The sequence below is a fragment of the Lissotriton helveticus genome, chromosome 5_1 (genome assembly GCF_964261635.1).
Source record: "Lissotriton helveticus chromosome 5_1, aLisHel1.1, whole genome shotgun sequence".
NCBI classification, from domain to species: domain Eukaryota; kingdom Metazoa; phylum Chordata; class Amphibia; order Caudata; family Salamandridae; genus Lissotriton; species Lissotriton helveticus.
The window spans coordinates 220,867,877-220,895,592 of NC_136065.1; the positions used below are offsets into that span (position 1 = coordinate 220,867,877).

Here is a 27,716-nt window from a genome sequence, read left to right on the forward strand (position 1 = left end):
CAAGGTAAAGGTAGAGGTGCACCCATTTGAATTGTAATGTTAGAAAAGATTTGATCGAGGATATGACCCTTGTTGTGCATGTGGGCAAGGACATATGGGGAAAGATTTAGAGCGTCCATGGATTGCAGTAAAGAAACCGTGTCAGCAATTGCCTGATTGTCCATAATATGGATGTTGAAATCCCCCAAGACAAGAAAGTGTTTGAATCTGGGGGCCAGTGACGCGATGGAGTCACTGAAAGACTTCAAAAATGCTCCTGCATGGCCAGGGTGGTCTATAAATTAGAACTTCAGCTAGGCATTGATGGGGGGAGAGTGTACACGGAAAACTAAGACACTTAGTTATCACAAATTGAACCTGCTGTGCGCTTGAAACAAATTGATCAAGATAATTTGAATAAGGTACCTACTGTAGTAGAAAACAGTATTTATAGGTTATCATCTCATATTTATAATTTGAACAGCATTGTGTCATCTGTTATTGATATTGCACAAAACGATATGTCAACAGTGTATCATTGTCAGAGTCAACTCAGATCCATTATGCAGTTGATTTGGACATTTCAAACCCTTGAAAATGGACGCGTCTACTGGCACGATTTGAATTGTACTGCTTAGTTTCTGCCTTTCAAATTACTGCGCAAACAACAATCAATGGCTATGAAAGGCGCAACACATACCGTGATGCATTTATAAAAATGAAAGACTGTCCCATTCACTGTAGCCTTCATTTTTTCTAGCATGTTCAGTGGGTTTCCAGTTCTGCTGTTCCTCTTTTGTTGCATTTCCTTCCTATTTTTTACTGTTCCCTAATGATGCTAATTCTGTGGCCGCCCTGGACTGGTCATTGCTCCAGCACTACCCTGAGCATATGCTTCCGCTCTTAGGCATGATTTCGCTACAGGCGTTGGATGTGGACTGGTGTCTAACATTCCGTTGTGTATATTTCACCTGGGTGCAACCTGTTTTTCACTGCATCTGGTGACCCTTCCAGTGGGCACTGGGTGTATGTCTGGCTCTACAGATGCCCACTGCCTTGGATCTTGAACTGCTGACGAGTCCCTTATTGGCCCATTATTAAGACTGTTCCTTTCATTTGCGACCTCTACAATATCCGAGTCTGAAACAAATGGCTAACTGAAGTTTTTGTGCATCTGCGCAGTGGTTGCTGGATAAAAGTTTCATTGAAACCAACGCAGGTTGCCCAGTGATAGTATCTGCATCTTTTGGAGCCAAGGATCATACCTGTTTATTAGAACTTATGAACTGGTATGTAGACCTGGCTATCCACGTGAATGCGAACCCCATCATGGAGTCCTTTGTTGCTAACATGACTGCGTACATACATACTGGGTTCCTCTGACACGTATTAGGTGAATTTATTTGTTTTCAAATTGTCATTTATTGGTCTGTGAAAGCCATTGACACGTAGTCCTAGCATCTGAATATGTTTATCCCTTGGTTTCTGTCACTCGCTTAGGTGCTTCCTCCGAGACTAAGGGAAAGGTGCCATGTATTCCATACAGGGCCTACTACTGCAGTTTTCCTTATGTTAGCCTGACTGTGCACGATACAGGCCGCATTAGCTTTGCACATGTTACTACATAATCATGTTTTGCTACTGTTCCACATTATATTTTCACATGGAACCTGCAGTTGTTTTCTCGTTCTGTTCTTTCCTGGGATTTAGTTGGGACAGCAGACAATGTAACTTGCTCTTATGTTCTCGTCAGGCACTTTCACCTAGACACCCAGAAATGCAGCTGTTTATAAACTTGTCAAATAAGTATCCACATTACTGTAACAGACGGAGTGAGATCGATTTTTCCTGAGCGAAGGTCAAAACTGTATCTGAGATGTAATACATTCATCTGTGTATGCTCAGGTATGGGTATGCTGCTAAACCTAGAGATCTTTGCTGTATATTCAGCTTGCTACCGTAGAAGGGGAGAGGGGTGAGGTTTTTTGTCTTATGTTAGGGCTTTTTATGATCTATACTTTATTGACAATGCTGATGGTATTTTTGCTAGGCAGTTGTTTTCTTATTGTGGCACATATATTGCATTTTAGAGTATGGTAGTTTAAATAAACATTTTAAACTTCCTACGTGTCTCTTTTATATCTTATAGTGGACGTGTAAGAGAGAGAAAAAGGGAGTGCACTGTCACTGCTATCCCTGAGAAGTGTGGGGAACCTTGTGTTCTGGGGTGTCAATTCACTTTATGTCGGACTCAGACTCATGGTACTAAGGTGGTATGGTGACTCAACCCCTAACTCCTGATGTTCTATCTATCTATGTTCTATAAGCATATTTCTGTTCCTGAGCAGAATCCCTGCAACAGGATGTGCCAATAAACACTGCCCATAGTGCAGCCATCCATCTTCTGGACCTCCCAACTTAAAGGGTTTAGGTCTCAACTACCTAGCTCATCAGATTCGGGAATAGAACCGCTTATAAAGAGTGGAGGAAAAAGGATGGACACCTGTACCTGAAACACCATAAGTGACAAAGACTGAATCAACCTTGTGAAAGGGAGTGGTTCTAGCCAAAAAAGGAGCATTGCTTTCTGCATATCTAAAAGTTGCAATCTTTTTCCTCATCTGAGGAAGGATTAGGAAAAAAGACTGGTAAAATAATATCATCCAAGCAGTGGAAAACAGAAGGAAGTTTTGGCAAGAACGGAGGACTTGCCCGGAGAACCATATTGTCTGGGAAGAATCTAAGGAATGGAGGGATGAAAAGCACTGCCACAATCGTATTAACTCGCCTCGATCAGCAAATGGTTACTAAGAAAGCTACCTTAGCCGATAGGAGCTTTAAGTCAGATGTCCACAACTGCATGAATTAATGAACCTAAAGAGTTGAAGACCACCAGTAAATTCCAGGAAGAGGCAGGAGTGTGAATAACCGGTCTTCTGAGAGAGAAACTTCTCAACAGGCAGGCAGCTAAAGAAGAGATTGAATGCACTTCACCTCTAAAAGCTTGACTAGACATCCACTGATTTCATTTAAAAAAAAAAATTCTTTTTATTAACAGTGCTCATTTCAGTTAACGTGTCAGTCCATTGGTCACATTTTATTACACAAATAAGGAGAATACAATACACAGGATAATCACTGCCATTTATTAAAAAAACACCCATTCCAAGACCCACTACCCGAGACCACCCCCCTTTCCCCTGTACCTTCTCCAGGGCCCCATATCTTCTTTCACTTTTTCGGGCACCCCCTGCTTTTATAAATGGTTTCCTCTGCCCTCTGGCACCAGTCAAGGTCCCGTTCCCATTGATCCCACTGCGAAGGGGCCGAAGCCCCCCAGGCCCTGGCAATTTTCCACTTTGCAACACCCGCTGCCATTGCCAGCCAAAGTTCTTCATGCCTGGTCCAGTCCGTGGGCCCTTTAATCATTAAGAGCAACCAACTCGGCTCCCTCGGAACTGGTGGACCCTCTACTTCCACCATTATATCAGTGACCTTGATCCATGAGGGAACAATCTCCGGGCAGTCCCACAGTATGTGGTAGAAGGATCTGTCCCCCCCCCACATCCCCGCGTGCACAAGGCCGACTGACACCCACCCCATGAATGCAACAGGGTGCGAGGGTAGTACATCCGATGAAGTATTTTAAGCTGTCCCAGCCAGAACCTAACGTGGATCGCGACCTCCCGGGGACTTTGCAGGGCGCCCTGCCAATCGTCGTCTTCCAATGGCCCAGGTCACGCTCCCAGGTCGCCCTTAGGAACACCAAGGGATCAGGCATGATCTTGATCAACTTCCTATAAATCCTGGATATGGGCTTTTCAAGAATGGGATCCAGGAGCAAACGATCCTCCATAGGGCAATACTCAGGAATGGATACACTTCCTCGAAATGGGACCGTAGGGCATGGACAAGGCGCAGATAGTGGTAACGCTGCGAATCCCGGAGATCATACTCTTTCTGTAAATACTCAAAGAAGCGGGGAGCGTCTCCTCTCTACCCGTCGCCCAGATAATCTTTTCTAATAGGCTGCCAGCCCCTAAATCCCTTCAGCCTAGTTACTTCACGCAATTGCTCACCAATCCACAGGGGGGTCCTACCCGTCAGGGATCCCGTCCATCCCAGGAATTGATTCGCCTCCCTCCAACATTGGGCCACCACACCAGTATGTGAGGGCCAATCCGCATGCATCTTCCGGGCATATAGCAGGGATTAGCAATTCCCGCCTGGCATTACAAAACGGTCTACTCTGTATGCTGATTCCGACCTATCTGCATAAACTCAGTTGTTGACGACTTGAAGCTGAGACGCCCACTAATATAATTGCACATCCGGTAAGGCCAGCCCACCGTCGTACACCCCCCTTGTTAATTTCTGCAACGCAATCCTAGGGCTGCCTACATCCCAGAGAAGCGTCCTCACCGCCTGGGAGACTCGCTTGAAGAACCCCTGCGGGAGCGGATACGGTGTATTCTGTAGGATGTATAAAAGGCGAGGTAGCGCCAGCATTTTAAACATTGCAACACGACCCGCCAGGGACAGGGGCAGCGCCCGCCACTGGCTTACATCAGTGAGAAGGCTCGACAGCTGAGGTTCAAGGTTCCTGGCCAGAAACTCTGCTTTGTCTCTCGTGACATAAACCCCAAATACTTGAAGCCATCGCTCACTAACGTTGCAGGGCACCTGGAGGGTATCTGCGGGGGAGGGCCCGAGAGGGGGAAAATGACGGACTTCGCCCAGTTGATGCGATAGCCCGAATAGCTCCCAAAAAGCTCAAAAAGGTGAAGGGCCTGTGCCATCGAGTGATGAGGCCGAGCCAAAATTGCTGCTGAGAGAAGCAATGATGATTTTGAAATTCAACACCGCGTTGGAAGGCCTAAATGAAATGTCGGAATTGTACAGGCTGAATTAAATTTTCATTCGAACATTGTAGCAGTCTTGCACATATCAGCTCCTTTTAAGTGGCTTTTCCTGAATATTTGTAGTTTTCAAGAAGTCACCTCTGAACTAGATTTCCCAGAGGCACCCAACCCGGTAGGACGTACGTGCCCATAGGAGTACCCTGTACGCCAGTCCGACACCTATGGCACCAGCTTGCAAGAGCGCCTCCCGAGTCGTTTCTACCAAAGATCTGTAGTTCCCAAGTCAGCCTTGAAGTACGATTCCCAGAAGCACCGCGACCCGGAAGCACGATTGCGTTGATAGGCGTACCTCGCACGCCAGCCCGACATCCATGTCACTAGTGGACACAGAGCGGACTCTACTCTGAGACACCACGCCAGCAGGCGAAAGGTAAGCCGCCCGAGTGGCCAGATCGAAGAACCGTCCCACAGTAACTCGCGCACAGACGCCTCATACATGCTTTCCATTCCCCGCAGGTCTCTGACTAATTCCAGACCGTCCTCCATCCTACAATTTTTTGCCGAACATTGGAAATTACCAAGTAAGCACCCTTTCGCCCTCCCCCTGCTTTCCGAACACCAGCTTAATGCTTCCTTTCACTGATAGACCATTCCTCTCCTTTTCAGACTCAGAAAACACGACATTGACACGAAGCACGTAAGTCCATGTTCTGCCGTCCCAATGGGCGATGTTGAGAGACATGTTTTGATTTGGCTATGTTTTCATAGTGGTTAAGTGACTAGATGCACCCATTGATTTGTTTTATAGAGTGTCATCGCCCGGCTTGTCTCACATTAGTGTGTACTCATACCTAAGGTAAGGTTGAGCATGAGGTTGGCAGTTAGGTTTTTTTTTTTTCCCCTCATTGTGATCTTGAATCAGTGACACCTCTCCCCTTCTCTTTCTCACAGTGTTGAGGTCCTGATGAGAACCCCCCAATTGAATAAGGGTTCGAAACGCGTAGACCGTTTTCCTTCACCTTAAGACCGCTATTCTTGAAATAGCTTGCTACGACTCTACCAATCACTTAAATTACATTGAAAGAGTGTCTTTGGTGTTTTTGTTGTATTAATTCAATTTGTGACATTCTAGATTGTAAATATTGTCCTGTGTATGCCTGGTATGTGTGAAAGAGTTAGTTTTGAATGAGAATATTGACCAATCACGTATGAATGTTGTCTTTTCACTAATTTGTACTATTTATGTAATGTCATTTTTATGAAAATTTTATTTTGTATTGTCCATATTATTATTGTTTTGAATTTCATGGTGAACTTTGAACCAACGAATAACTTCAAACTCTGATAAAAAATAAATGTGATTTATTCTGACAAAACTGTCCTTACTCGTGCTTAGTTTAATTCTTAGTGTGTAGCGATCCAGTTTTTCTTTTAAAAAATTGTTGCAGTATTGGCTTTTTGTTTAGTTGTTTAGTGAGCCATATAGAGCACAACATCATCAGCGTATAAGCTGATGCGTTCCTCCCAATCATTGGTTAATGCAAAGCCCCAGAATGACCTATCTCTCCTCACCCAATGGGCCAACGGCTCCAACGCGAGGGCGAACAAGAGGGGGGATAAGAGACACCCCTGCCTTGTGACCCGCCTGAGCTGGAAGGCTCTGGAGACTGTTCCGTTGACTCGTACACGCGCCATCGGCTGTTCATACAGGAGGCGCACCCAGCTGCAAAAGGTCAGACCGAAGCCCAGGCGCTGCAGGACCATAAAAAGGTATGGCCCCTCAATGCTGTCAAACGCCATTGAGGCATCCAGCGCCATCAACGCAGTCTGTGTGTCCCCTACGCCGTCCGTCATATATAGCGCTCCATACATGCACCTCAGATTGTGTCGCGTGCTCCTGCGTAGCATGAAACCGGATTGGTCTACATGTACTAGGTCCGGGAGCACTGGAATCAGCCTATCCGCTAGGACCTTGGCAAATACCTTCGCCTCAACATTTAGGAGAGAAATTGGCCGATATGAGGAGCAGCAATCAGCCGGCTTGCCGTCCTTGTGGATAACCACAATCGTGGCCTCTCTCTGGTCCGGCGGTAGCATCCTTACCTGATGCGCCTCCTGGTACATACGCAGAAGAAGGCCCTTTTTTTTTCATTTTAGTCCTCATACATGCCACCAGAAGATAAAAACTCTAGATGGGATCTCTCTGCGCCTTCCATACAAACATACGATTGCCGCCCCCGGTGTCTGTGTCCGGCATACAGGGTTCACCCAGAGGTAAGGCTGTTTCCTAGTCAAACTCCTGTTCCCCTCGGTGGACAGACATAGGTACCAGGGAGGACAGGACAACAAACCTCTGGCATAATCATTGGACCAATACTAGTTCTTCGTCCAGGCCACTAATGCGGACCAGATTTTATTGGCACTCGCTACATCACAAGCCATGTCTGACTGACTGATCATAATGATTTTTTTTAAACAATCAGCAAATAAAGGTGGAGCCTCCGACTTCCATACTCTACAGAATTTTCTTCTGGCAATATATATCACATAGAACAAAAATTGTGAGGCAAAGTTGTTCATATTGTAGCCCAGTGGCAACCCGAAAAAAAACAATCTAGGGCAGCAAACTATTGGCCTTAATAAGATCTCCCCTAGGAATCCAGATACAGCTGCCCACTACTTGGAGATCTTTGGACAGGTCTTTGGACTGTCCATAAACATATGTCGATCGTCCGCTGCCGGATATTTACATCTGGGACAATAGTATGTATCCGTTGTCACCTTAGACAATAGACCCTATAAGCTGTAAAAAGGTGATTTCTCCTCAAGTTTGCTGGTTTAATTACTCTCTGAGACTTGGAAAAAGAGTCACTCCAGATTTTCTGTATCTTCTCAGGATTTCCAGTTACAACATTACCCCAAAGGGTCACCAGTTCAGAATCCAAGCTGTCTTTTACTCTAGTGAATGTCTTATACCAGAAGGAGACCTCCCATTTCCAAACTCCACCTCTATAGATGGAATCAAGGGGCAAGCTATCCTCTCCACTCCCCCACGATTGTCTTGCCCACCGTGCCGAGAGCTGATAAAACTTGAATCTGGTTAAGGTCCCATTCATTAAATTCGTAAAGGACTCCCAATTCATAAGCTGAGAGTTTAAACACAGGTCACCCCATGTCTTAATACCAGCCACTTTAAGTGGCTGGGACAATTGATCTAAGAGGCAATCAGGGGTGCCAGGGGAATCCCAGATTGGAGCCTGCATATTGTAATATGATATCCCCAAGACTCTCCTGATGTATCCCCAGTTCTTAAGAGCTGCCAACAAGATCTTAAAACGGACTTTTTTGTAAAATTTGGGGTCCCTGAATTTAAAAAGAAAAAATTCCCTACCCTGTGGCTGATCATGCAACATTGCCTGAAAAAGGCGGCCCTGTGAGGAAGAATCTAATTTATTGGCCAATATTCTAAAATTCTTAAAGGCATGGCAATATAAAAATAAATCGGGTAGAGTCAAACCACCTATCTTCAGTCCTCTCCTTAATTTCTTCCAGGCTATCCTGGGTGTTTTCGCAGCCCATATGAAAGAACCAACCTTCCCTTGAAGGCTAGCGATATCCCTAGGATTAAATGGCAGCGGGATTGTATTGAACAGGAAGGATATTTTAGGGAGGATCGTCATTTTCACGAGATTAACTCTCCCATAGATATTCAGTGGCAAACTTCCCCACCTTAACAATAATTTACACACTTCCTTCGCTACCTTCTGCCAGCTGATCCTAGGGATATCCATCAACTTTTGGGTTAAATATATTCCCAAATACCTAATCATTTCTCTAGCCCCCTGTATGGCAGTTAAGTTATTCCATCCCATTATATCTGTTTTCTCTTTATTGATTTTATAACCAGATAAACTTCCAAATTCCTCCGCCAGTTCAAATAACCGTGGAATTGCATCAATTTGGTTTGAAGAGGACCTTTGACAATGCTCGATTGTTTCTTAAAGATCTCGACCGGGAGCCCGTTAGGGCCCTGCGCCTTCCCAGATTGTAAGGAGAGAAGCGCCGCCCCAATCTCTTCACCAGTCAGGGCTGCCTCCAATTCATCCCTCTGGGATTGCGACAGAGTGGGAAGCGCAAAGTCGCGGAGGAACTCCTCACAGTCCTGCTCTGTCCTGGTACAAACCGGGGAGTATACTTCTTAAAAGTGTGTCGCAAACGTCTCCGCAATATCTGTGTTGGTGGACACCAGGAAGCCCGACTTATCTCGCACCGCCGCCACCCAGGAGCGCTCCCTATCTCTGCGCTCCAACCAAGCGAGGAGCTTTAGGGACTTGTCCCCAACATCGTAAATACGGTGTTGTGTGGCCAGAGCGAGGGCCCTCGCCTCCCCCTCCGCCAGAGCCCTGAGCTCTGCCTGTTTGAGGGCCAGAGCGTGCCGACCCTCTAACGAGGACTCTACACCCAATCTACGTTCTAGATCGGTGACATCCTCCTCGAGCTGCCTGATCTTCAAGGATTCCTCCTTCTTTTTGCACCTATCAGGGTCTGTGCCTTCCCCCTCAGAACGGTCTTGTATGCCTCCCAGAGCGTGATGCATGACTGTACTGACCCTTGATTCTCCTCAAAATAGAACTGAGAGCCCTCTCTGATCTTATCTCCTATCAAATCATCTCTAAGGTGCCATGGATCAATCCGCGAGAACGCCGCCTTGTTTAAGACTGGTCCCTTCAAGAGTACAGCCACCGGAGAGTGGCCAGAAAGACCCCTAGCTAAGATTTGGGGGTCCGAGAAGTCCCCCAACTGATCAGTGTGCGCCAGCAGGTGATCCAGTCTGGAAAAGGACCCATGCCTGGCCGAATAGAACGTGTACTGTCGCGAGGAGGGGTGGTGTGCCCGCCACAAGTCGCTCAAACCAAGAGACTACAGGAACCCCTGTAGCCCCCGCTCCCCCGATGGCCCTGCCCCCCACCCGACCTATCGAGGTCTACGGACAAAACGGCATTCATGTCTCCTCCCACAGCATCCCCAGAGGGAGATCTGCCAAGATGGCACCCAAACGTTTATAGGTTGTGGAATGCAGGCCCGGCAGGACATAGCAAGAGCAAAACACCACTGTTTGCCCCTCCCGCTACTGGCACCATACACCCAGAATCATTCGTCCACGTCCCGGCGACCACCACAGGAAGAGCCTTCCGCAACAGGATACCCACTCCCCTAGAGCCTGACGTAAAGCCAGAGTGGGCAACCATTTTGTAGCCAAAGCAGTCTAATGCCTGGCACCGGTTCCCCCGCAAATGCGTCTCCTGCAGGAGAACCACGTCAGGCGAATGTCGCTTCAGGTGCTGCAGTACTAACGTCCTTTTGACCTTGTTGCCCAAACCATTGACGTTCCACGTCCAGAACTTAACCACGGACTGGGAGCCCATCTGCGTTCCGTGTCCCGTGATCCCTACAACCGGAGCTTGCTATCCTGTGATGCACCACACCCACCCCCACCCAGCAAAGGACTGACCAAGAAATGAGCATACACAACTTGTCAAAGCAAAGCCCCCCCTCTCTCCCCCCTCCCATATAGACCCAACAAACCACCCCCCCCCAACACCCCCTTCCCTGCCTCCCTGTTTGGTGAGCGCCAACCACCCACCATTGAAACATGCAGAGCGCCTGTCGCCCCCATCCGACAACAGAGACAATGTTAGAGGAATGTGGAGTCGCCGACCTAAGAAAGATGCACATGTAGCATATCGGACCATACACCCTCGTGTATGATTTGGCCCCAGGCGCCCCCCACCCCAAATTCATGCCCTCATCACTCAGCCCAACTCGTAGCCATAACCCTGGTCCGTGTGCCTCCTCAGTCCAAGTCTTTCCCAACGGACACCATTCAGGGCAGTCATTGATGTTCTCGCCTTACAGGATTCAGGCCTCCCCGGCACCCATTTCTTCCGCCTCACCTCGCCAGCAGAGCAGGGGAAATCCCATAGTAAAGCAAGACCCTACCATAACATAGTCACTTCGCCCATTGCCTTTCGTTGTCTCTGGGAGCACTCACTGTTTCTGGGCCCCCCGGCTCCCGCTCTCCACCGGTGTTTCGTGTCGCTTCCCACGTCGGCCCACCGTGCACCAACCGTCCATCCAGTCGGCGGCATCCGCTGGCGTATCAAAGAAATAAGACTTGTCTCCATCCAATACCTTGAGCCTGGCCGGGAACAACATCATGTACTTCACCCCCTTGTCACAGACCGCCCTTTTGATGCCATCGAAGGAGCGCCTCTGCCGCTGCACCTGCAGCGTAAAGTCCAGAAAAAAAGGATAGTGGCATTATCCCGGTGGAGGCCCCCCGGACCCGTGCAGCTTGCAGGATGGCATCTCTGTCATGATAATTGAGGATGCGGGCAATGATCGTGCGTGGGGGGGGGGAGGCCGGGCTTAGGCGTGCCACCTAGAGCTCTGTGTGCCCGCTCCACTGAGAAGAAGCTCGAGAGGCACTTTGGCTGAAAATGGTTCAGTATGAGGTCTTCCACGAAGACGTCCATCTAAGGCCCCTCCATTCCTTCCGGCACTCCCACTATGCGTATATTATTACGCCTAGCCCGACCTTCCTGGTCCTCCAGGCGGGCATACACGTCAGCCTGGTTCTTGGTGAGGAGTGCCACCTGCTCCTCGAGGCGTTTCATCTTCGCCTGCAGCCCGCCTATGCCGGTTTCTGCCGCCGCCACTTTTTCGGACATTTTTGTCGGAAGTCCGCCCGCAGGAGATTCACCACTTCCGTCACCGAGTCCAATTTGGGCTCCATAGTGGCCTGAAAATCGTTAATGGTCCTCATAATGTGTCTCAGGGATGGGTCCGGACCTTCATCATATCGATCCCCGACCTGGTCGCCGCCAGTCGCACCCCGATCACGGGCCATCGCCACTGTATATTTCTCGATTTGGTTGAACTGGTCCTGTGCTCTATTTCGGCCCATACCGTGCCCGGCTGCCTCACCACACCGGAGTTGGAGCCGCCCAGGGAGTCTCCCTCGTCGCCGCCGCTACACCCCTCAAGGCCGCGCATGCCAGGGGCAGATTATGAAGCCCCCGGGTTATCAGGCACCTGCCCCACCAATGCACTGCAGCCGCCACACCAGTCTGGCAGCTTCCCTTGCTCCGCTGCAACACCTCAGTCCAGGCCCTCAATGTGTCGCTCGCAGGGTAGAGGCAGCAAGGCGCCAGGCACCCCTCCTGAGTCCAGCGCATTTTCAACCTTTGTCAGTAGGGCCCCAGACCAGGCACCAATGCCCCCTTGCCGCAGCCAGTCACTTGCCTCCAAAGCACACACAATCCTGTCTCCTACCAGGCAGATGTCCTCCCAGGCGCTGAAGTCCACAGGGGGCCCTCCGATTGCCGCCCCTGTAGGATACCTGAATTATGGCCGCAGGTACAGGGACTCCAGCTCCAGGGACAATATGCTGAGTCTAGGTGCCAGGACCGCCACAGGAATGATGCAGACCCGCGCCCGCAGGCCCCCGCTGTTCGCCCGCCTCAGCCGTGCCCGGAGACGTCAGAGTCCCCCTGCGGCAGACGTCCCCAGCTGTGCAGCCTTAGACCGAGCAGATCACTGGCCCAGACACCGCCTGAACCCGCAAGCTGGGGTCCGCTTCTCACTGGGCAATGCCTCCGTCTGCCACTCGAGCCCGGGAGTCGCTACTCACAACATTCGGGCGGCGGCCATTTTGAGCGCACTCGGCCGGGCGCCGCTCGCCTGTCACCGTCACCTCAGGACACCTGTGGCCGCATCAAAGGCACCGTCGCGGGCCGCCGTACAACTCCTGCGAATGTCAACTGCAGCCGCTCTGGTGCGTGGATTATGCCGGATTTCGAGGGAAGGATAAGGTCTCTAGCGCAGCTCCGGGACTACGCCGCCATCTTCCTCAGCTGCTGGCCACGCCCCCACATCCACTGATTTCTGATTGTAGATTCTGCAAGACCCAGCAGAAATCCTTCTTTGAGAAAATCAAGGATTCTGCTTGGTTCACTGGAAGGTGGAAAAAGTCTATATTCCCTACACCAAGCATTGAAATTCAATTTAGAGTGGAAGGTCTTCTTGATCAATAAATGCTTTTCGCTACCTCTGCTGAACAGATAAATCGGGCTCATCCTTTCAAGTGCCAAACCCTTCGGTTCAAACTCTGAAGGGTTTGTAGAGGTAGCAGAGGAAGACTTGGAGGGGAATGATGAATTAAAAACTGGCAGTGAGGTTGGACAACCTTCTGAAGAAGGAATGGATACTATGATCTCCTTCACCATTCTGGAGCAATGAAAAAGAGCAACTTCTGCCTAATTCTCTTTAATTTCCTGAAGACCCTGGTAATCAGCTGAAACAGAGGAAAGTAGTAAAGAAGTCCCCTGAGGTCAACTGACTGACAGTGCATCTAGTGCCCCTGCTTGACTTGCGAGAACTATACTAAAAAACGGGGAAGGAGAGTGTGCTCCTCCTGGTATGAAAAGAACCAATGATTGAGTACCGAACTTGCTCGAAATCTCCTGAAATAGTAGAACAAAAAAGGTACACTGAGGATAGTAATATGAAAATCTTTGAGATTGGTGGGCCCATTCTCCTTCCATTAAAGTTATACTTCTGAAACATTCGGGATTCTGCCCAAAGGCATATCTTCATAAACAGGAGAAAAAAGGAGTGCAGCTTAACTCCTGATAGTTGGTGTAAGACCAGACCATTTGACTTTTGGTCTGAACACAAACCACCTGTGGACTGCAACCAATTTTTTCCAGTTGGATAGATTGCGCTATCCTGATGGCTTAATTTGCCCTGAGCTGAGGCACCTTCGATGAGTGCTTTCCATCCTATTTTGCTTGTTTATTTAGTAGAGTTTGAGAAGAGAGAGAAATACCTCTGTCAAAATGTTCTTAAATTAGCCACCAATGTAGTTTAAGGTCATGGAAGTTAGAGTCTTGTTGTTTGGGGAAAAACAACTTGTAGCGAAGAAGGTGGTGAAGCAGAGTATAGATTTAGACTACCCCAGGGTAAAAGAGTCAAGGCTATCGCCCCCTGACTCTAGAGTCAGATTTTCGCAGTGGCCTGAGTCCTTTGACAACAGATAATATCGCAAGAGAAAAACATGACCCAGGTTTGCCTGAAAGGGAGCCCCAAAACTTGAAGCTGTTGCATGGGAGACAGGTCTGATTACTGGATCTTGAGCAGTAATCTTTGATCATGGTGAAGTCTGCAACTTTGTGAACCGCTTGCTCTGCCTTCGAAAAAGTGGCTTTTAGCCAATTGTACAGATAAGGGTAGACGAATACTTTTTGAATGCAGGATCCCTACCAGAGGTGCCAAGATGTTGGTAAAAACTCTTGGATCAGAAGCTAACCTGAAAGGGAGAACTTGGACCTGGTAATGATTTCGCAGAATTGCAAACTGCAGATACTTCTGACAAAATAAATTGTATTAGAACATGTAGGTAAGCGTCAATGATTTCAGGGGAGGGTAGGAAGGCGCTCATCCTGATTAGAGGAAAAATGGCTTGCAGGGATTCCATCTTGACTCATCTATGTGGGATGATTCAATCAACCTATTTAGTTTATGATCCTGTATTTCTTATTTTCACGAATTTTATTTTTTTATGTATCCTCTCAAGATAAGGTGTGTCCACATGGTTGCTAGTCATAAAGCCATACTTTGGATGGATGTGAAAAATGTCATCATCTACAATAGTCAAAATAAACTGTCCACTCCAATTGGTTGCACCCTATAGTTCAAGGACAAAATTCACTGTTCCTCCACTCCACGCACATGGTTCCGCAATATAATATGGCTTTATGACTAGCAATCATGTGGACGCACCTCATTTCGTGAGGATAAAAAATTGTTGAAACACATAACCATACACAGGAATTAACAGAACTATACAGTTCAGCCAAATTGAGAAGAATATTATTGATATCCCTGAAGAAGTAAGAGAGGACGAAACGCGCTGGCTACGGTTCTTAACCAGTTATGAAGATGATGAAAAAATAAGAAATAAAGGATCATAAACTTAATATGTCTGATTGATGCACTGTATTAAGAAATATATCATTTGTGTCACACTATCTAAAGTGCTTTTGCTGAGCTCTTGCTCGATGTAAAGTCATTTGACCTAAACAATGGTGGGTACTGAACCAATACGTATTGATTTATGAGTAGGATAAATGCAGTCCTCATTGCCTCAATCCCTGTGGTTTAGATAGGTACTAGTTCCACATAAGCTCTTTTCTTTTCATGTTCTGCCATGTCCAAATCCAATTGGCAAAGATCTATCTGAAGAGGATGATGTAGTGCTGTTTTTTAATATGGTTTTTCAGCATATAAAAACAGATACAAACAGTATCCCATTAATTACTGCATGTAGCAGACATATCACTTTTGTGGTCCATTAGCTGTATTGACAAGTACAAGCATTCTAACACCATCACCATCTGGCAATACCTCCCATATTGCACATTACATTAGATCACATCTGGAGCTGATAATAAATAAGTTGTGCGTAGACTCCAAATGTCTCTTGGGCATGATGGCGGCAGCAGCAGTTCTTCAGCAAATATTTCCAGCGGCTCCTTGCACTATGTCATATCAAGTAGCCTTTGTTGGGGCTTAGGCGCTGATCTCTTGCCCCAGTGTTTAGCTACTCTACGTTTTGCCAGTAGCAATGCCACTGCCACAGATTTGCAATATGTGGGTTGTAGTAGTTTGACAAAGCCGAGCAAGCACTTCTGGGGGTACAGTTCACTTGCTCCTTCACCATGGCTGAGAGATCTGTCACCCCCTGTACCCAGAACTAAGTAACTGGGCCGCACAGGTAGGCCAAATGTAGAAAGTCTTCTTCCACTGCCCCACAGCGTGAGCAGTTCGCATCACCCGGTAACTCATATTGAAGCAGCCTAACTGGTGTAATACATTTGTTGTTGGTATTTGAAATTAATTATTCACAATTTGCAATTTGACGTGGGCATTCCTGTTAGTGTGCAATAGCATCCCCATTCCTCCACCGTCAAGGGTGTTTCAAGAGTACCATTCCATCTATCTAATGCTGAGGTCTGGGCTTCTAGGCTTTTTGCTGGCCACTTTGGGCTGCATTCTATAATCTTGTGATGAGATGCCTGCTTATGGGGCGAGTTAGCAAACTTTGGAGCACTCCCAGCATGGAGGGTTCCATCAGGAAAGAGGGATACAACTCCCTCAGATCATCCGTGAGGCGATAGTATGTGAATACAGTAGCGGTGTCTGGTGCGCCAAATGTCTGCCAAAGTAAAAAAAACTGCCCAGCTGGGTACACATCCACTAAGGTTTTTAGCTTGGCCCTATCAAACATAGCGAGCATGACAGCCTAATGGGGGACCGATATGGTTGAGTAATATTTCAGGGGGAGTGCTGGGGCGTACAAAGGCAGCTTTGTAGCACGTACGCCTAGCATTCTCCATGTCTTCATGGAACAATGAATAGTGTTTATCTTCTCCCTTAGCAAATCTGTGCATCAATGTGTCAGAATGGCATTGAGTGGAGTAGGGTGTGTACCATTGACCTCCACTGCTGAGTGTGGCATGTATGCATGAGACCTGTACCAATATTGTGCGATTTGCGCCTGAGCACATAAGTAGTATAAATATAGGTCTGGTGCGTCAAAACCTCCTGAGCGTACGAGAGTGTCATAGTGTCCCAGCTAATTCTGTGCCGCTTCCCTGCCCAAGCTAGTGTTACCATGTGTGACTTGACAGTTCTTAAGAATTGCTGCCGCAGCACTATGGGGATGTTAGTAAAAAGGTAAAGAAATTTGGGGAGCACAATCATTTTCATGAGCACCACTGTGTATGCCAGTGATAGCGGCATTCTGGACCACCTAGTTGCCTGCGCCTCTAGTTTTTATATCACCTCTTGATCATTGCAAGGCTAGAGAAGATGGTTTGAGGCAAAAGCCATCCTTATTTTGTTTCCTGACTTGTCAAACAAGCTGTGAAGAGATGGTTGTAAGTAGGAGGCATTTCAGGGCCACTTGTGAATAATGCAGCAACAAATCTCTTGGTCAGTGCTACGTTTGAGTTTTGATTTATTTTGTTTCTGTTTTTTTTTTTAAGTACTTGCTAAGGTCCACTAGATCTGTGGGAGCCTATGTGGGTGTTTACTTGAACATATTCATCGTTTGGCATAAGCACTCTACACTCACAACTTGCTTTATGTCCCCAAAATGACTGAACAGATTTTCAGCAAACTAAGAAAAGGCACCACATAGTATAAAAGCCACCACGCCTTAGAAATTTGTTGACCATCGTTTTTGGTGTATTGTGCAGAGTAAACATCTCTATTGAAATTTAAAGGCTGGAGAAAATGAATGTGGACGCCCCCGTCCCCTTTATAACATTTGTAGCATTAGAATGATCTGCCACATATTTGGCACCAGATATCCTTGCAAATGTATACGTTTGGTTGAGTAGGTGACAGAGATAATAACGATGCAGAAAATCAGATTTCTGAAGGAGGCATCAACCTCAACTACAGAGCCATGACTGCTCCTCCGTGAATGTGTGTGTGAGTCAGGGCCAGACTACCCGTAGTGGGCTCGAGGTGTTTTGCCGGTGGACCGGAAGGGAAGGTGCCGGTTTGGGACTGTTGGGGACTTTTGTTTTACTGTGGGCCGGTTTTGCAGCAGTATAACCGTAGTGCAGCCCTGTAACAAAAGTACAATGTTTCCCACCAGCACCCTGCCACACGCTGCCCCCCCAGGCCTGTCCGACGTAATTGACAGGGCTGGTTTGCATTCCCAGTCCTTCCCTGGTGTAAGTGTAGATAGAAAGATTTTTTTTATTATTTTTTTTACTGAAAGAAACAAAGGTTTAAGAGACATATTTAGGTTTTGAAATTAAATTAATGTTTAAAAATCAAACACACCCTGTTCTAGTTCAATTAGTTAACTATAGTGTAAGCAAGTTAAAGTTTGGTTTTATTTATGATACGAAGCTCCGTAGAGGTCCAAAATGCATACTTTTAACATAAACAGAGGAACATATATAAAGTCAAATCCTTAGAGAACATAAAAGCCAACAGAGCATAAGACCTAAATACTATATATGCCATATAATTAATACAGGTTTAAAATACGCTTAGAAGAGTTAAAAGCTCTATCAAAAAAATATTTCATTGGGAGGTTCATAAAGTGACTAGTGCATATGGACCGAGATTATAAACAACAGGCAAATATGTCAGCCAATTTCAGCAACAGAGTGGAAAAGCAGAGCAGATATGAAGAACAAAGTTATACATTTGAAAATCATTTCAACATAGTTTTCATTCAGCCAGAGTGCCCTTAGTCCGTCTTTAAATAAAAATCACTTTAAAAAGTCAACTCCTAAAAATAATGTAAGCCCTGGAAGCAACTATGATTGTGCATGTTGAAAGTTACAGGGTATGCCGTTTCCAAGTCACAAAAGTTTAGGGTGCCTAGATTTTTCCCTGTTAAACCAGATAAAGGCTGAGTGCATTTAATGTATGTTGCAGGGGTATGTTTAAATGAAGGTTGCACAAGATATAGTTAGCTCAGTGAAATACCAGCACATTTCAGTGTTTCGTAGTTTTTAAAAATTAGTTTTTAAATCATTCAACACTTAACAATAACATTACTTTACCGGTTGTCCTTTTCAGTACAATTCTAGATGTTTACGTTATTGTAAGGGGAGATAAAGTTACCATACCTACCTATAACATCTCTGTAACCTTTGTTTTTTAAATATGTATTATCAAAGCAATACCGTGTTAGGCTTAAGAGTGCTGCATTGCAAGCACAAGGTTAAATTCCGCCATGAAGCCCCTCCGAGAACAGGCAAGGCTAAGGCAATATGTATGGATATGAGTTGTATGCTGTGCTTGGAATTTGCCACTTTTTTCACCAATTTGCTGTAAATACCCATCACGTGTCGAGTGCAGTGGCATTAGTGGAGCATAGCATGTAATTAGGAGCAATTATCGCTACCCATATTGTATGACCTTAGTGTCTTGTGTCAAATTGTCCACATAAATGATGTAAATAATCTTCATTGTGTACCTTAGGACGTCTTGAACCTTGCAGCATAATCATATTCTCCAGTATTGAATCTTTCATAGATTCACATGCTTGTATCTTCCCCTTCATCATGGTGGGAGTCTCACGTAAACAGAATGACCACAGCAGTACCAGAAAAAACTGCATAGAAAAATCCCATAGGGAATCACAAAATTTGGTAACCAAACCTCATCATTATTTGGTCCAACACTCAGCCAATCAGCTGCCATCCCTGACATCACACTCCCCAGCAGAGCCATCATACCTCCGCCTTCCAACCGCCTTGAGATGGAGTCTCCCTGAGCCTTGCTCAGTTTTGTTCCTGAGTGAATTTTTGACCTTTCCAACTGCAAGTTTTCTTATGGATTTAAGGTACTGTTTTACATCTAGTATCTAAATATGGCTGAAAACTCAAAAAAGAGGCTTTTCATGCCCTGCAAATCTTGTGGGAAAGCCAGACTCTATTCTGAAGACCCCCACAAAGACTGTTTGTATTTTCGTCATCCCAAACATGTGACTAAGGACTGTAAACACTGCAGGACCTTTTCAGCGAAAAACTTTAAGGGACAGAGAGGCACGCTTGCTGTTGTGGCTTCAGAAAAAGAAGGCCATCTCAGATTCAGACTCGGAGGAGGAATCTACTAGCCAATCTTCAAAAAGGAGGAAGTCCTCTGCTTCAGAGGAAACAGTGGAACCTAAGAAGCAAAAAACTAAGGGAAAAGAAACATCTTCGTCTTCTCTCCCTCATACTCCTCTAAAGAAATGCTCAGAATCAAGGGTAGTGTCTTCAGCTCCGTCGACAAAATCTGTGGCGTCTCAGGTGCTTGTTCCTGTGAAGATGTCGACGACACCGTAGTCGGTGACTTCGTCGACGATCACAATCTCGACGACGACTAGGACGTCGACGGCAGTGACCAAGACAACACCGTCAAAAAAAGGTTTGTCGACGACTTCATCGATGGGAAGAGGCATCAACCTAATCGACGACACCATTGACAACGACCTCGGCGACGACTGCTTTGTCGATGACACCATTGACGACGACAATTCAAATTTCAGCATCTACGGGAGCATCGATGACGGTGCTCCGTCGACGATGACTTTTAAATAACCAAAGTCGAAATCTTTAAGTTCTTTTCAACCGTCGACGGTCAAGAAAACTACAGAATTCACTACTTGGACGAAAATTTCTCCCCTTCTTCCATCAAATCTGCTGGATTTACAGGAATCGGAGGATGAAGAATCCATGGGTGTAGCTTACAGTCCCTCTCACTTACAGATTGAGTCAGGGCACTGATGAAGTGGAGTGCCAAGAGGTTTACTCTTTCCAAGATCGCCCAGTGTCCGAATCCAAAAGATATGAGTCGTTCCAACAGTCATATGAGTATGAGGAGGAAGAGGAACCGTATCCTGAGAGGGAAGAGTCTATCTCGATGCCTGTTTCTCTGGTGACTGACTTACGTCACATGATCAACAACTATTATCATCGTTTTCCTGAAGCTAACACTCCTGCCTCAAACACATCAAGCGCTCCTACCCAATTTCCGGTCGTTAAACCTACACCTACAGTGCAAAAGATGCGATCTCCCCCGATTTCGCAGAGAGTGATGGAGAAGACCAGCCAGAAGAAGGGGAACTTCTTCAAGATACTCCTTTAGGTATTAAATGAGATCAATATATTTTGCCTACGACACCATCTCCATCGCCCTCACCAGCAAACTCTCCACCACAGGACATTGGAGGATTCCATGACATTATGGAAAAAGCCTCAGAGATTTGAGCTTCCACTTCCAGTGCAAGAAGCAGAATGTTTCCTATACAACTTCAAGGAGAAGTCAAGGAAGTCTATGAGATCAATTCCCATCATTGAGCATATCTGGGACGAAGGCTTGTAGATCATGAAAACTCCAACCTTGGTGGTGGGTTCGGTGCCCAGAATAGAGAAAAAAAATTGTGCTCCAGAGTCTTCTCCTGCATGTTTGAATGGACATCCGCGTCCAGAATCAGTAGTGATACAAGCGGCTCAGAGACAATCCAAAAATCCTGTCTCTACTTCTGTGGCCCCCTCCCCAGACAAAGAAGAAAGACTAAATGGACGGCGCAGAGAAGCGTTTTGCGGTGACGGCAGCGGCTTCCATTAGAGCTGCAAACGCTCTAGCTCTGATCAGTCTTTATAACAGACAAATACGTTCAGATATAGCGCCATTGTTGGCTCACCTCCCAGATGACAAAAAGGAAGAAGCAGCCGCCATTTTACAAGACGGGGCTAGGCCTCCGAATCCATCGATATCACTATGGATATTTCATCAATAGCGTTTAGACAAATGGCGGGAGCGGTGGCTTTCCGAAGACCAGGATGGCTTAAAGCCACTTCATTCAGACCGGAGGTACAAGCAAAAATTGTGGACATACCTTTCGACTGAGAGAATCTCTTCGGAAAGCATATAGACAATGCTCTCCAGGGAATCAAGGCTGACACGGACACAGCACGAGCGTTGGGGTCTCTTTAACAAGGCAGCTTCCAGTCCTTTATGAAGAGAGGTTCGAGAGGCCAATACAATCAAAGGTCTTCGTCCCAGTCAAATAGGTACCAACCTTACAGTCAACAAGGGTATCGCCAGTATTCGAACAACCAACAGTATCGTTCCTCAAGCTCCTCTTATCACCAGCAATCCAGAGGAAAGAATGCTGCAAGAGGAAAACCTCAGCAATCCAATAGACGACAGTTACTTTCTCAAGGTGCCCGCCACATGGTCAGACATCAACAACGACCATTATCTTTCTCTCTTTTCTCAGCAATGGCTGTCGATAACACCAGACAGATGGGTACTGAATGTGATTCATCAAGGCCATACCCTGGAATTTATACAGAAGCCCAAGAATCAACCACCTGTTCACAGACAGCAACAACATCTGTCAGCTCTCAAAGCAGAAGTATTCTCTCTTATAGTAAAAAGGGGAATGGAGGAAGTTCCGTTTCCTCAGCGAGGGAAACGATTTTACACACATTTCTTTCTGATAAAGGAAAAGCAGACATCAAAATAGAGGCAGGTAATGGACCGGAGAGGTCTGAGCCAATTCATCAAGAAGATTCTCTTTCGTATGCTATCCCTTCAGGAAATACTACTGCTGTTACGCATGGCATCCCTGGACCTCTTAGATTGCTATTTCCACATTCCAATTCACATAAATCACAGGAAATACATGCGTTTTGTAGTGGCGGGCGCCACGACCAATTCAAAGTCTTGCCCTTTGGTCTAAAATCGCCACCAAGGGCCTTGACAAAGTGCATGGCGCCGGTAGCAGCACACCTGTGACTACAGGGTCACCAGATTTTCCCGTATCTAGACGATTGGCTCATAAAAGGTTCATCTTACAAGGAAGTTCTGATCTCCCTACAAAGCTGCATGGATCTCTTTCATTCCCTGGGTCTACGAATCAACTTAGAAAAGTCATTCTTATTCCATCACAATCCCTTCAATTCCCATGAGCCATGCTTCGCACAAAGGAAGCAAAAGCTTATCCGTCAAAGGAGTGAACTCAGAAAATCTTAAATCTGGTGTCAAATCTGCAATGAAAAAAGTGCACTTCAGTGAGAATCTACAAATCCTTGTTGGGAATGATGTCTTCCTGTATCCCCTTGCTTCCCAATTGCCGATTGCACATGGGGCCTCTGCAAGAGCTTCTAGACAAACAATGGATACAATCCCAAGGGTCCCTGTCATGGTGGAGGATCAGAAAACATTTAACAAAAGGCCTGCTATTCGCGCCTCTACTTCCCAGTTATGTTATGATGACAGATGCATCACTTCAAGGTTGGGGAGCACATCTCCAAGACCTCGAAATACAAGGACATTGGTCCGACCCTGAAGCTCAACTTCATATCAACCTGTTGGAGTTAAAAGCAGTGTTATTGGGTCTGCAGGCATTCCTCCCCAGAATACTCGATTCTATGGTAACGGTTAGGATGGACAGTACAACAACAATTTTCTGCCTATTAAAACAAGGAGGTACAAAGTCAAAGCTCTTGTAGAAACAAGCACAGGAGATTTGGAGATGGCTACTGCTTCACAACATCTCACTTCAGGTTCAGCACGTCCCAGGGATACACCACACTAGGGTGGATATCCTTAGCAGATCTGCCACTGTTTCTCACGAGTGGGGACTAGCTCAAAGTCAACTCCTAAGAGTGTTTTGTCAGTGGGACACCCCATCGTTGGATCTGTTCGCAAACCAACACAAATCAAAATGCAAGCACTTTGCAAGCAGGTTCCCTCAGGCGGGATCGTGGGGCAATGCACTGCATCTGCGTTGGACAGGAATGTTCGCGTACGCATTTCCTTCATTCCCTCTAATATCGAGAGTGCTTCTGAAAATGAGATCAGAACCATGCCACTTAATTCTGATAGCCCCAGCATGGCCGGGACAAGCCTGGTTCTCAGAGCTTCTCCAGTTGTCAATAGTCCCCAGAATTCATTTTCCACTATCTCGGGACCTGATCTCTATGAACAACGGACAAATTCTCCATCCAAATTTGACATCACTGAACTTGTCAGCCTGGAACCTCACGAACATAAAATTGCTTACGCAATCTCGGGCAATCTCAACAAATAAAACACATACAGCAAAATGGAAGAGGTTTTGCCAGTGGTGTGCATCGCAAACTCTACATCCTTTTACTGCCTCTCCAGAGCAAATCCTCCCGTAACTTTTGCATCTGGCCAAAGCAGGTCTCTCGCATGTGTCACTAAAGGTGCACCTAGCAGCAATTTCAAGATATAGAAGGGTTCCTAACCAACCATCGCTATGGTCGCAAAGAGTGATTAAAAAAAATGTCTCAAAGGGCTTTTCAGAGTGTTTCCCCCGATTCAACACCCGCTAGTCCCTTGGCAGCTTAATACGGTTCTAACACAGCTCATGAAACCACCATTTGAACTAGTGCATATAGCGGAATTACAGTTTATTTCATGGAAAACGGCTTTGCTGTTAGCCCTCACGTCAGCTAGGAGGGTCAGCGAGATTCAAGCTTTCTCAATTGCAGAACCATTTCTTCAGTTTCGGTAAGATAAAGATATGCTAAGAACAAATCCAAAATTCATTCCGAAGGTCCCTTCCATTTTTCATCTCAATGAACCTGTAGTGTTGCCTGCATTTTTTGGAAATCCTTCTTCGGAAGCGGAGAGAGCTCTACACTCTTTAGACATTAAACGATATTTGAAATTCTACATTGACAGAATGAATTTGTTTAGGAAAACAAACCAACTTTTGTAGCCTTTTCTGGGGCTGGAAAAGATCTAGCACTATCCAGATCTAGTATCTTGAGATTGATAACTTCTGCTATTACCATATGCCACGAGAAAGCTGGAAAACCTCTGCGATCCAGAGTGCATGCTCATTCCACGAGAAAGATGGCAACTTCAGCAGCTCTGTTCGCGGGAGTGTTAATTCCAGACATCTGCAGAGCGGCGACAAAGAAAAATGTGCACACCTTCACTAGTCACTATTGTCTAGACACTGCGTGGAAGGAGGATGCAGCAGTGGGACAAGCAGTTCTCTGTCCTTTGTTTCAATAAGGTATTTCTCAAACTATATGGTTATATATCAAAGTATGGATATATATATAAAAATATGCATATTTATAGTCACTCTTATATGAATATTGTCTTTGCATATACATTTTTCCCATTGCCTGTTCATTACTACTGGATGGCATCCAAGAGTTTATATATCCTAATGATTAGGAGCAGAGCCCTGAGAAAATAGAGGGTTCTATCCTGGAAATGCAAGTTGGTATGTGTACTTCTCTCTATTCTGATTCAAGCATGTGAATCTATGAAAGATTCAATACTGGAGAAAAAACGAGTTACTTACCTGTACACTATGGTTCTCTAGTATTATATTTCATAGATTCACATGCGGCCCGCCCGCCTCCCCGTTTCTCAGGTGGACTATTTTATCTCTGGATATATCCTTGTCTCTCACTTGGGGCTTGAAATCTGAGGTATGATGGCTCTGCTGGGGAGTGTGATGTCAGGGCTGGCAGCTGATTGGCTGAGTTTTGGACCAAATAATGATGAGGTTTGGTTAACAAATAATGTGATTCTCTATGGGATTTTTCTATGCAGTTTTTTCTAGTACTGCTGTGGTCATTCTGTTACCGTGAGACTCCCACCATGACGACGGGGAAGATACAAGCATGAGAATCTATGAAAGATAATACTGGAGAACCATAGTATCAGGTAAGTAACTAGTTTTTTGTTTTTGGCAGGAACATACCTTTGGCATTCAATGATTGCATTTTGGTATTTGAATGAATGATGTCAGGTACTTTCATTAGGAAAACTAGGGATCCCAGGATTAATGAAAGCCTAGGCCCCCCTTCAGGGGTAGTTATAAGGCTGAAAGACGTTGACCCAGTAGATGTGGGAGCAATCCTATTTGTTTTTCTTCATTGTGTTGCCCTTCCACTAATAAAAGGAAAATCCATTGGGATGGTAATTCAGATGTTTACCCTTTCACACTGGATCCCTTTCTTCCCTCCCTGTCAAGCACAGGGAGCCCGCTCGCCACTAGAAATTTCAATCAGGCTGGCCGATGATGAAGCATAACACCCAGCACGGTATGTGAGGCCATGCCTTAAAATGTTTTGTAATTCCCTGGCCCTGTGTATGTCCAAAACATAAGTGGACTCCAGGGTCTCCAACATAAGAGTAAATCCAAAATAAGAAACCTGACAAACTTTCGACAGTGTGGTCGTGTTTTCTACTTTGTGATTTATAGTGTATTTTGGGAGGACCCAAATGCAGACCGCCCAAGCCTCCCTTTTGTTCCTCTGAACCCCTGTTTCATAGAGGGGATCATTGGTAGTATCCTTTGTAAATTTTGTGTTAATTAAAAAAATATGTATCACCATCCACGGCAAACATCACTGGTATGTATTGTCTGCGAATTGAATATAAATTATTTCTAGAGAGAGTCAAACTGGGCCAGTTTCTATCTGCCCCTAAGCCTGTGCATTGTGGGGTTCCTCAGGGCTCTTCATTGAGCCCTACCCTGTTTAACATATATGTGGCCCCACTTGTCAGGGTGGTTAGATCTTTTGGGCTGGAGGTGCTGTCCTATGCTGACGACACCCAAATTATGGTCTCTCTCACGCAGCCTGTGAAAGATTCTGCCCGGAATTTTAGGAATTGCATGGAGGCTGTGTCTCAATGGATGATACAGAATTTCCTGAAATTAAACGGGGAGAAAACGGAGGTGCTGATCTTTGGAGGCTGCCAGGAAATCTGGTCAAATGACTGGTGGCCGCCATCACTTAGAGACTGTCCGCCTCCCCGTCAGTTCGCTAAGAACTTAGGGGTGCTAATGGGCTCTTCTCTTTCCTTTGACCGTCAGGTCAGCAGGACTGTTTCGATCCTTAGAAGGATGGCCCATTTTCTGTCCCCTGATGCCCGGAAACAGGCTACCGTGGCATTAGTCTCTTCAAGGCTGGACTATTGCAATGCCCTTTATGTGGGCATTAACAAGAGTCTTATCCACCGTTTGCAAATGTTCCAGAATGCGGCGGCGAAGATGGTTCTCAACCTCCCCAGACTTGCTTCTGCCTCGACAGCTAGGAGAAATCTACATTGGCTCCCTATTCAGTCCAGGATTTCGTTTAAGATTCTCTGTCTTGCCCATGGGGCCTTACATGGTATAGGCCCTGAGGGGATCACGTCTCTGGTTCAACCTTACGTACCTAGTCGATCTCTTCACTCTTCCAACAAAAATCTTCTTGAAGTGACAAGGTTCATGAGCGTGAAATGGGGAGGCAGAACTTTTTCCTCGGCTGTACCCAGGCTATGGAACTCTCTCCCCCCCCGATCTTCTGGGGCAACCGTTGCTTGCTCTCTTCCGCAAGACTTTAAAAACCTGGATTTTCTCGAGAAGCCTATCGGCAATAGTCTCCTTCAGTCGATTGCATCTCATTTTTTGCCCTTTCTGGCACCCTGATGCCCTTGGGCTAAGTTGCGTGGTAAGAGTCCCCCTTCATTCATTCCTCTTCCAGAGCGCAGGTATATTTCGTTTTTTTTAAATATCGGATATTCCTCCTCTGGCTATTTCTTAACAAATTATCTAAATTTTGAAAAAGGTAATTTCTTTACATTCTTATTACATTCGGATTATTAAATGAGTAGATTATTGAACATAAAATTCTCCAAATATGTAGTATCAACTTACAGCATTTAATGTTCGTCCACCAAGGCAAAAAATGTGGTCTCCTATGGTAGCCATTCCATGATCGCAGCGTGCAAATGTCATGTTATGGTTTAATACCCATCTCCGTAGTCGCGGGAGATAACTGTGTAAATTGCTTGAAGCTTTGCCTGAGGAAAAACCTCCTTCAAAAAAAAGAAAAAGTGTTACATTGATTCATGTAATTGACAGAAGGCTCCAACGCATTACATTTATGGAGAAAGGAAAGGATGAGGGGAGATGAAAATGTTAGTTAGTGCATTCTGTTCAAAACCTGTAGTGCGCGAGTAATGTAAGATTCTACACATGGACTGAAACCTATCACCGGATATTTTATCTTAAATCATATAATATGTTATACATTTCTTGGAAATGATGGTGCGCTGGTATCTGCACCTCAGTCTTTTGGTGAAGTCATTAGCTATATTTCCCCGTTGGTTGTATGGAGCTTTGATAGTCGGCTTGAAGCGCTGTGAGGGAGTAAACATTAGGAATACATTCCAATTTGTGAAGCCAATGCGCCTCCAAAATAAGGACCGAGAAACAATAATTTTGATTAACTTAGTTTATTT

At 45.9% G+C, this 27,716-nt stretch overlaps 2 protein-coding genes across 4 annotated transcripts in view; one reads left to right on the forward strand and one right to left on the reverse strand.

Moving 5' to 3' along the window:
• The window catches only part of DPP7 (dipeptidyl peptidase 7), a 1,731,842-nt gene that overhangs the window by 1,004,454 nt on the left and 699,672 nt on the right, over positions 1 to 27,716 (forward strand). The window lies entirely within an intron of this gene.
• LOC144754352 (kelch-like protein 9) overlaps positions 1 to 27,716 on the reverse strand; it is a 395,059-nt gene that overhangs the window by 164,661 nt on the left and 202,682 nt on the right. Inside the window, exon 3 of the mRNA XM_078642043.1 lies at positions 27,130 to 27,290. Coding sequence (XP_078498169.1) covers positions 27,130 to 27,290 — 161 coding nt within the window. The remainder of the gene's footprint in view (positions 1 to 27,129; positions 27,291 to 27,716) is intronic.